Source organism: Camelina sativa, chromosome 11 (genome assembly GCF_000633955.1).
Source record: "Camelina sativa cultivar DH55 chromosome 11, Cs, whole genome shotgun sequence".
Taxonomy (NCBI): domain Eukaryota; kingdom Viridiplantae; phylum Streptophyta; class Magnoliopsida; order Brassicales; family Brassicaceae; genus Camelina; species Camelina sativa.
In genome coordinates this window covers 48,762,729-48,772,299 of record NC_025695.1, presented here as the reverse complement: position 1 = coordinate 48,772,299, position 9,571 = coordinate 48,762,729, and the positions used below count along the sequence as shown (strand labels likewise).

At 34.6% G+C, this 9,571-nt stretch overlaps 1 protein-coding gene across 3 annotated transcripts; it reads left to right on the top strand.

Annotated features, from left to right (window-relative positions):
* LOC104727248 (protein arginine N-methyltransferase 2-like) lies at positions 5,777–7,287 on the top strand. Of its 3 annotated transcripts, none has more exons than XM_010446304.2 (2): positions 5,777–5,825; positions 6,201–7,287. In XM_010446304.2, exon 2 carries the CDS (start codon positions 6,229–6,231, stop codon positions 7,204–7,206), a length of 978 nt encoding a protein of 325 aa, XP_010444606.1. In that variant the 5' UTR covers positions 5,777–5,825; positions 6,201–6,228; the 3' UTR covers positions 7,207–7,287. The 3 variants fall into 3 exon arrangements, with proteins under 3 accessions (XP_010444606.1, XP_010444607.1, XP_010444608.1); XM_010446305.2 differs by having other exon boundaries at positions 5,777–5,830; XM_010446306.2 differs by lacking the exon at positions 5,777–5,825 and adding an exon at positions 5,837–6,020.

The following is a 9,571-nucleotide window of genomic DNA, read 5'->3' as shown; positions in this document are numbered from 1 at the left end:
TTATCGGATTTGTCAATTGCAATCACAAGGAATTCAAAATTTATCTGATGCAGAAAGATTTGAGCTATGGTCTTTGGAAAATGAGCAAATGGAAGATTTACTTATACAACCTACATTAGATTACTATGAGCGGTATATTCATAGAGGACCGTACCAGACAGGGGGAGGATTAGGATGGCAGAATCTTCGAGACCGTATTCAAAATGACAACGCTGCATGTCTCCAACTATTGAGAATGTCATTTGCTGCCTTTACAGAGTTATGCAATATTCTCAGTCAGAATTATGGTTTACAACCTACACAAAATGTTAGCGTTGAAGAGAGTGTAGCTATGTTTCTTCGAGTGTGTGGGCACAATGAAGTTCAGCGTGATATTGGCCTAAGATTCGGACGTAATCAAGAGACTGTGAAGAGAAAATTTGGTGAAGTGTTGAGAGCTACTGAGTTGCTTGCCTTTGATTACATAAAGACGCCTACAATGCAAGAACTACGTCGGATTCCACAACATCTTCAAGCGGATCGACGATATTGGCCCTTTTTTAGTGGATTTGTTGGGGCAATGGATGGAACTCATGTATGTGTTAAAGTCAAGCATGAACTGCAAGCCATGTATTGGAGTCGACATGATAGAACAAGCTTCAACGTAATGGCAATATGTGATATGAATATGCTATTCACATATGTTTGGAACGGAGCACCCGGTTCATGTCACGACACAAGAGTACTCTCACTCGCTCAAGATGGTGATCCTGAATTTCCATTGCCTCCTGGAGATAAATATTATGTGGTGGATTCAGGATATCCAAATAAGCAAGGTTTCTTAGCTCCCTACAGATCATCACGAAATCGGGTTGTGAGATACCACTTGTCACAGTTTAACAATGGTCCTCCGCCAGTGAACAAAGAAGAGTTATTTAACAGATCTCATGCATCTTTACGTTCTATTGTAGAACGAACTTTTGGAGTATGGAAGAAGAAGTGGAGGATTCTTAGGAATGATCCTAGATATGGTTTGGAAGTGCAAAAGAGAGTAATTATCGCAACGATGGGACTCCACAACTTTATTAGAGTTTCGAATTTTTCGGATACAGATTTCTTTGAAGATTTTTCAGAAGTGCATACAGAAAACGAGCAAAATGACTCAAATGAACAAGATGAGGTCGAGAGAGAAGATAGACCATATATGACAAACATACGAGACAATATTGCTGATATGTTATGGGATAATCGAAATAATAGATTTTGATTTAGAATTTTTAAAAATATTTTGTAATAGTTATTAGTTAATTATGATTAAAAATATTATTAAAACTGTTTTTAATATTTTTGTACACACCATTCCATACTATAGTCTAATTTTTACCATTCATAATGGTATGGTGTTATACATACTATTGTATGGTGTTGTGCATACCACTAATTACTCCATACTACAGTCCATTCTACTCCATACTAAAATGTTAGTATGCACTATGTAGTATGGAGTATATGGAGCAACCATTCAAAACCTACGTAAATTTGTAACTGAATACATAGTCGTGTTAGGTCAGAGACCATATGTTAGTTTATAGTAAGAAAAATAATTTTATACCTCTTAAAAATTATCTTTAGCAAATTTGAAAGCTGCTTTTCCTAATATTTTGCTTGAAATCATGCTGCAAATCGTGTATACTGTATATACCGTTTTAATACAATTAGGTGTCTCCTGCACCTGCACGTAACCAATATAAAAACCTAACTTTCTACAAACAATTTTGCTTCATTAAACAAAAAAATACTTTAGTTTATTTTCACCTAAATATGAACCAATAATAATATACATTATATGGATTTAATTTTAAAAATTTATATGGTCTTGCGCAGAAACCCATCTTGCACATGTTCTATGCTATTTTTGCTTACAACATCGTCAATCCATTCAGTCAAAGTGTCTCTTTTATTCTAGAGTGCCTTGGTGAAAAATCATGACAAAGACTAGAGAAGAAAAAAGCAGTGGAAAAAAGTAGCGTGAGCGAATCCATAGTACAACTCTGAACTAACGAACGCCCATAAATGCAGGCCTATTTATGTACAAGTTCATACAATTATAAGCCCAATGAAACCCAAGCTCACCCTTGGGTAATATATATATATATATAGTAGACGCTAGTCACTTCTATTTGTAAAACACTCGCCCAGCCACACATAAGGGCATCTCGCCCAGCCCCACATAAGGGCATCTCCAAACCTAATCTATTTTAGAGCAAAAACTCTATTATAGAGTAAAATTTTTTCCAACTCCACTTTATATTTTATTTTAAATAGAGAAAAATTGAGATTGCTCTATATTTAAAGTAACTCTATTTTAGAGGTGAACTTTTTTATTTATACTTTAGTCCTTCAAATATGTATTTTTTTTGTTTAATAACTCTGTACGCTTATTCACAAACAACAACATGTTCAATTTACTAACATCAACAAACTTGGATCGTATCATAGTTTTTAATATGTTGACGAACTTCAATTGTATATGTTGACGAACAACTTCACCTTTTTAATATTATGTATATTAATTAATTAATTTTATTGGCAATTGAATATTGCTGACAAATGCACATCTACATAATGTAACTTATTTTTTCAATAAAATTTTAATATAACAAGAATGAAACACACTTAACATACATAGTTTTATAAAATTAACTAAACAAACAAGTACCAAATTAAAAATAAGAAACATAGGATAAAGTAAAACAATAATAAAAAAAAAAAACTAGTAAATTAATATTTTGGTAAATTGTTTCCCGGTCCACCAAGATCATTAAAATATTGTTCAAATGGAATAGATGGAGGAGGAGCTTCTGATCTTGTTGTTGACCACGTCGTTTTTGTAAAAATTTTGCTTGTTCAATCTCAAAATACTCACGAACATTTGGATTCTGAAAAGAATTCAAATCGCAAATAAAATTTTGTTTTCCTCTTTCAACTCATTCAAAGCATTTTTTTTTTTGAATCTCCAAATGATGTTCTCTTTGTCCGCTTGTCTTCTTTAATTGCTCCAAAAATTGTTTATTTCCTTCTTCTAAGGTGTTGATAACCGATATTGTTTGATCAACAAGTTTTCTTTTCATTTTAGACTTCTTTACCCCATTTGGTCTTGGAGAGGGAGATCCGCCAAGAATTTCCTCCTCATTAGTATTAAGAGAAAATGAAGACAAACCTGAAAATGTTTGCGTAGGAGAATCAATGGTAGGATTTTCTGACTCTAAAGATGTATACTCGAAATCACATGAGATTGTGTTTAACAGGGGTGACACCATCTTTAAACTTTTCAAAGTTCTTAATAATACTCCATACATGCTCAAATTTCCAACCTCCTTTGCAGCTTGAATCTTCACTTAACATTGATTTAGCTTGATTAAACTACATACCATTAAAAATAAAATTTATTTAGTTAAAGAAATGTAAATAATATAAAAATTATATATTCATATATACTTACAATATCATCATTTAAAGCACCATTTGGACGTCGGTTTTCACATTGTCTGATACATGCATGCAATTTTTTTGTTGCTTTCTCTATAGCTTGAATACGACATTAAATTGATTTTTTTGTACGTTCACTCCAATTTGCATTTTTTCCTTTCTCATAAGCTTCCATCACATGAGCCCAAAAATAATCAGATGATTGATAAACACCTTTGATAGGATCTTGAGAAATATCTATGTAAACTTAACATAAAAATTTATCTTCCTCTTGAGAATATCCATAAGAACGAGACATTTTTAATAATCAAGTGTGAATATTATAAAATGATTAAAGGGTGTGGATATGAACGTAGTTATATGTGTTGCTATTTATAGATACAACAATGACATGCAAATTATGTCTCAAGTTTACGGTTGTGCTATTTAATGTGATTTTCTTAACTAAATTATATTTACTGTTCACACGTTTATCCAGCCAATGCATATTAATACGTATTAGCCTTTATTTGGTCTTACACGATTATTATAGATCATATGGCCTATGTGAGTAAAAAAAAAAATCTGGGGTTGACTTTCATGTGACTGTATTTGTTGGATGACTATATTGTAGACAACTGTTGTATAGTAGACTTTCACTAACCAATGCATGCATGCTAGTTTGGTTGATTCTCTACGTAAAAGTGGAATTAATGTGAAATATAGATAAATGTTTGAATCTTTTAATAAAAGATTGAAAAACTACAGGTAGAAAATGCCAAAGAGAAAAGAAATAGGGAATCCAAACACGACAAGACAATAAATAGGTTTGGTTTAATTAGGTAGTTGAGCATAAAAAAATGGATCTAGTTGTAAATTTTATAAATAAAAAGTACTCAGAATAAAATAGAAATAGAATATATTTTAGAATATTTCTTTTTAGAGTAAAAAATAGAGTGGTACATTAGAGAGATACCCTACTCTATTTTAGAGTTACTCTATTTTAAAGCAAAAAATAGAGTAATACATTGGAGATGGTCTAACATAACTCTAGGCCTCCTTAGAAATATTTTTCTTTTAGTACGTCCTTTTTTTGTTTTTTTTTGTTTTTTGTTTGTGATTTGATTTTGTCAAAATTTTGATCGGAGAAGAGAAGAGAGCGGTGATTATAAACAATAAGAATTAAAAATTCTGATCTGCTCAGTTTCTGGGCATGATAGACTCATTATACACCCATAGAATATGAGCTCTCTTCTCTAATATCTATTTTTTGTTTTTTTCCAAATTTTTTTTATCAGTTTAGTTTTAGTTTTGTTGTTAGCTGTACCTATAAAGGCGAGTTTTGTTTTGTTTTTCCAATTGACATTGTTAATAGAAAAAACAACTACCGTAAATACAGAACTAGGCAACTTATGGGAATAAGTGGAAGATTTATGAACTTACCTTAAACAAGAAGACATGTCTAGTGGGATTGGCCAATGATCTGCAAACCCACTATCTCTTGCAGATCGAAGGAAGTGATTCCGACTCATGATGCATCTTTTGAGGTGATACATCACACGACTCGGATTTACTTTCTTCCATCTGTAATGGCAACTTTATGGGAATAAGTGAAAGATTTATGAACTTACCTTAGACAAGAAGACATTTCTCGTGACAATGATCCATTGCAGATACATCACGAGTCGGTTCATTTGATTCCGGTATAATTTGATTCCATCTGTGATGGCAAGTCAATAACATATAAGCATTTGGATATTTTATTAAGTGAGGGCTTACTCACTCCCTTGTCAAAATTGTTTACTTACTGGTCCACCGTCCATATGCCTCATGTAGTCATGTGTCTTACTGACAAGACTATGATTACTTACTCAATTAAGTCTGGATGTTGTGATTCGGATTGAATATGAACTTAATACTCAAACCTGAACTTTCGTGTCCCTAAGTCACGAAATAAGTTCCTTTGGTAAAGTTTGGAACAAGTTCCTGTATTAACCAAAGTGACGTAACATTGCTATCTTTAAACTATGAAAAAAGATGGAGTTTCTATCATTCTATGTATCATTCCAATTTTATCGGTTGTGTGGGACTGGTAGGTACAAAATCATGTCTTAACCTAGTGGTATAATGGAGTCATGATGGATCATATATTCAATGTTTCATTTTCCATATGATACTGATTTGGCTGGATCTATATTATTCAGAAATAAGCCCATTAAAGCACACCAACTTAAAATCAGATATAAGCCCATAAAGGTCCAATCAAACCCTAACTCTAATTTCGCCGACACATATATATATATAAACTCGCCAAATAGAAGACACCACTTTTTATTTCGCATTCTCTCCCTCAAGTCCACCACTCTGCATCAGAAAAGGCAAAGTAACCCACAACTTCATCTTCTCAATGTCTATTTCTTGTCAATTTTAATTTCGTTTCATCATCTTCCATATTCCTGTTTTTTAATCTCTTCATTTCCATTTTTTTTTTTTTAAATAATTATTGAGGCGGTGATGACAACAACATTTCTCGATGCTGAAACTTACTAGAGTGACCTAAAAAAAATTCTCTTGTAATGTTTCATATGATGCTTCTTTTTGTGCGTGTCTGAGCCTTAAAAATACCTTCTTTTCGAATTTGATTTAGGGTTTTTTTCGTTCTCATTGATGCTTTGGTTATCATAGATCCTAATTTATGCTTACAAAATTTTGTATTTCAGTTTCTAATTAAAGTTTTGCTTCGTTTTGTTCAGACGGCTTGGCTTCACACAATCGAAGCCCATGGAAGAAGCAGATCAGTTACGTGTAGCTGCTAAATCCGGCGACTTGAAAAAGGTCCAAACTTTAATAAACTCCGGCGCCGACGTTACACATTTCGACAACGAAGGTCTGACTCCGTTAATGCACGCCGCTAAAATCGGAAACGCAGAGATAGTAACGGCGTTACTCGAATCCGGAGCTCCGTGGAACGCGTTAACTCCATCGAATCTCTCAGCAGGAGACTTCGCCATGGAAGAAGGACACCAAGAAGCCTTCGATCTCCTTCTCAAAACCGGAATCCAATCAGAGCTAATCTTAGGAACAATCGCAAGAAACCAAACCAAGAACGAGTACTCTAACCAAGAGTATCTTCAAGATCGTGTTAGTTTCAGTGAAGACAAGATCATGGATAGTGAAAGCAAAGGTGTGATGATGGCTTGGGAAAAACCATTAATGGAAGCTCACGCTAAAGCGATTTGTATCAACGGTGGTCGCATTCTAAACGTTGGATTCGGTATGGGACTTGTAGATACTGCGATTCAACAGTATGGTCCGAGTAAACACACGATCATCGAAGCTCATCCTGAGGTGTATAAGCGTATGATTGAATCTGGCTGGGGAGAGAAAGAGAATGTGCAGATTGTTTTTGGAAGGTGGCAAGATGTTCTTGATAAGCTTGATGATCGTTTTGATGGGATATTTTTTGATACTTATGGAGAGTATTATGAAGATTTGAGAGAGTTTCATCAGAATCTTCCCAAGTTGTTGAAGCCTGATGGGGTTTATTCGTATTTCAATGGGTTTTGTGGGAGTAATGCGTTTTTTCACGTTGTGTATTGCAATTTGGTGACTTTGGAGATTGAGAATTTAGGGTTTAGCACTCAGTTGATTCCATTGCCGGTTAAGGATTGCCTTGGGGATGATGTTTGGGAAGGTGTCAAGCAAAAGTATTGGCAGCTTGATACTTATTATCTCCCTGTTTGTCAGTTTAGTGACTGAACCAAGTTTTGTTAAATTCAGCACTCTTGTGATATTGTAATCTTATTTTTACTCGTTAAAGCTAGATTTTTGTTAACATTACTGATAATTTTGTGAGTTTAGTTGTTGTGTACATCTACAAAATTTCAGACATGCTTGGCAACCTACATTTTATGACAACCAATGTTGAACCCACCGAAGTTAATGTACCTCTGTTTTGAGTATAGCTTGGGGAGTATCTTGTTTAAGCAGATTACATTTTGTTAGCAATTTTACAATGCTATTTTTTGGATCAGAACTTAACATACATCCAAAAAGATAAGAACAGTAATAAGATCCCATAGCCATGAGATTAGGAGCCAAGAGAACTTGACTAGCTCTGTTACAAATATCCAATGTTTTTAAACCCGATCCGGGAAGCAAACCGGAAAGCCTTCCGGGTCAAAGGGGTCGACCCGGTCCAACCACAGATCAAAAGTTTACTGAATTTCAATACAGATTATTCTTATATATATATGTATATATTGGTTTTATTAATATTTTTTTTACATTGTTTTATTTTAAAACATAATTATAAATTTCCATATATAATTATGTAAAATCCAAACAAAAATAGAAATTGGTGTTTACAGGAAAACAAAAAAAAACGAGATTGGAAGGTGAAAAAAAAAATCACAATTAAAATAAAAGAATAAACCATCTTCAATTTTAAAATATATGTTGTCCCACATCGAGAATGGAGGGTAACGTACATAATTGCTCTACTATATTAGTTGGTACCTGCATCACTAACTTTAGATTCGTCTAAGTTTAAATTTTAATCCTTGTAATTAACCCAAACCGCCGGTTCAACCGTCGGTTAGCCGGTTTTAGCTAGGTTTTTCCGGTTATATGCGGGTTTTTAAATGCTTGGGTTTTTAGCATAACCCGGACCGGGATCTGGACTGTGTTTTCTTCTACTCCATTCGGCGAGATATTCGTTCGCTTACTGCGTCGAGATATTATTGTCATACGATCCTCCGTGACAACTCTCCGCCGTGGACTCATGGCAGTCAGATCAGATACACCGTGGCCCAAAAAAAACCCTAGAGAGAGGAGTTACGGTGGAAGACGAACCAGCAACGTCTATTTGGGCGAAACTGAGAAAGTGGAAAACTATTGGAATTTTGTTACTAAAACAAAAAGGAAAAATCAAATAAAAGGATAGGAAAGATTAAGCCCAGACAAAACTAATATAAGTCCAAAATATCTGAGGCCCATTAATTTGTAACAACCCAAAAAAAAAAAAAAGGCTGGACCGAATTTGTATTTTGCGACCAAAAAAAAAAAAAAGCTCTTTCTCTTTGGGTCCTTCCCGGCGTTCCCGCGACGTCTCAACTCAACGGTTTGCTTCAGTCTCTGTCAGTTCACCTTCCTCGACCTTAGCTAGTAGCCGAACCGTCACGGGAAAACCCTAAATTTTGAGCTATTGCACCACGAAAAAGCCCTAATTCCTTGATCGACAGTGAAAAAGCCCTAATTCCTTGATCGACAGTGAAAAAGGGCACGCGTGAGTCTGTCACCACTAGTGTCTTATCGACCAGATGGAGAAATCTCTGGCGACATGTTCCTGGATTGCACTTTATTTGGGATCGTGATGTCACTGATTTTCTCAAATGATTCAGATAAAGATACAGATTTTCCCTTGTGGTTGTTGATCGATAGAGTCGTTACTAGTGGAGTTTAATGTTTGGTGATTGTTTGTTTTGTACAGTCGTTATATTTGAGTAAGCTGCCCCGAAGCTTTTATATGTGTGCTTGTACCTAGTCAAGCTGGGTGATTTTAGTGATGATTGTGAGTTTTTCTACCTACCTCGCCTCAAGACTATATATGCTTCTAGATTTTGTTGACTTCTCGACTGATGTGGTTCTAGAGATGCTTTATCTCGTGCTCACCAGTTCTCCAAGACTTGGGCATTACTCATGTTACTGTTGGAGTTCTGAACGTGCCATCTCAGACATTAAAGAACTTGAGTATAGACACATGTGCGTGTAATTGTGATTGACACTCCTAGCTTAGAGTTTCTGTATATCAGAGAAAAATCATTGCAAAACTTCAGAGAGGATCCGTTGGAAAAATTCAGATTGGAGAGTGTGGGTTCCTCTATCAAGGTCTGTATTGATCTCATCTATTACCGGGAAGATGACTTGTCGAAGATGCAAACATTGCACAAGTTTTTGCAGGGATCTCGGAGGTCACAGATCTTAGCATCTCTGAAAATACTCTAGAGGTATACGTATGATATATATATATATATATATAGGTATTTCAGCATATATATAGGACTATTTTTGAGATATCAAAACTAGTCCTAATTTAGTACTCTTTTTTTTTTTTTTTGAATTT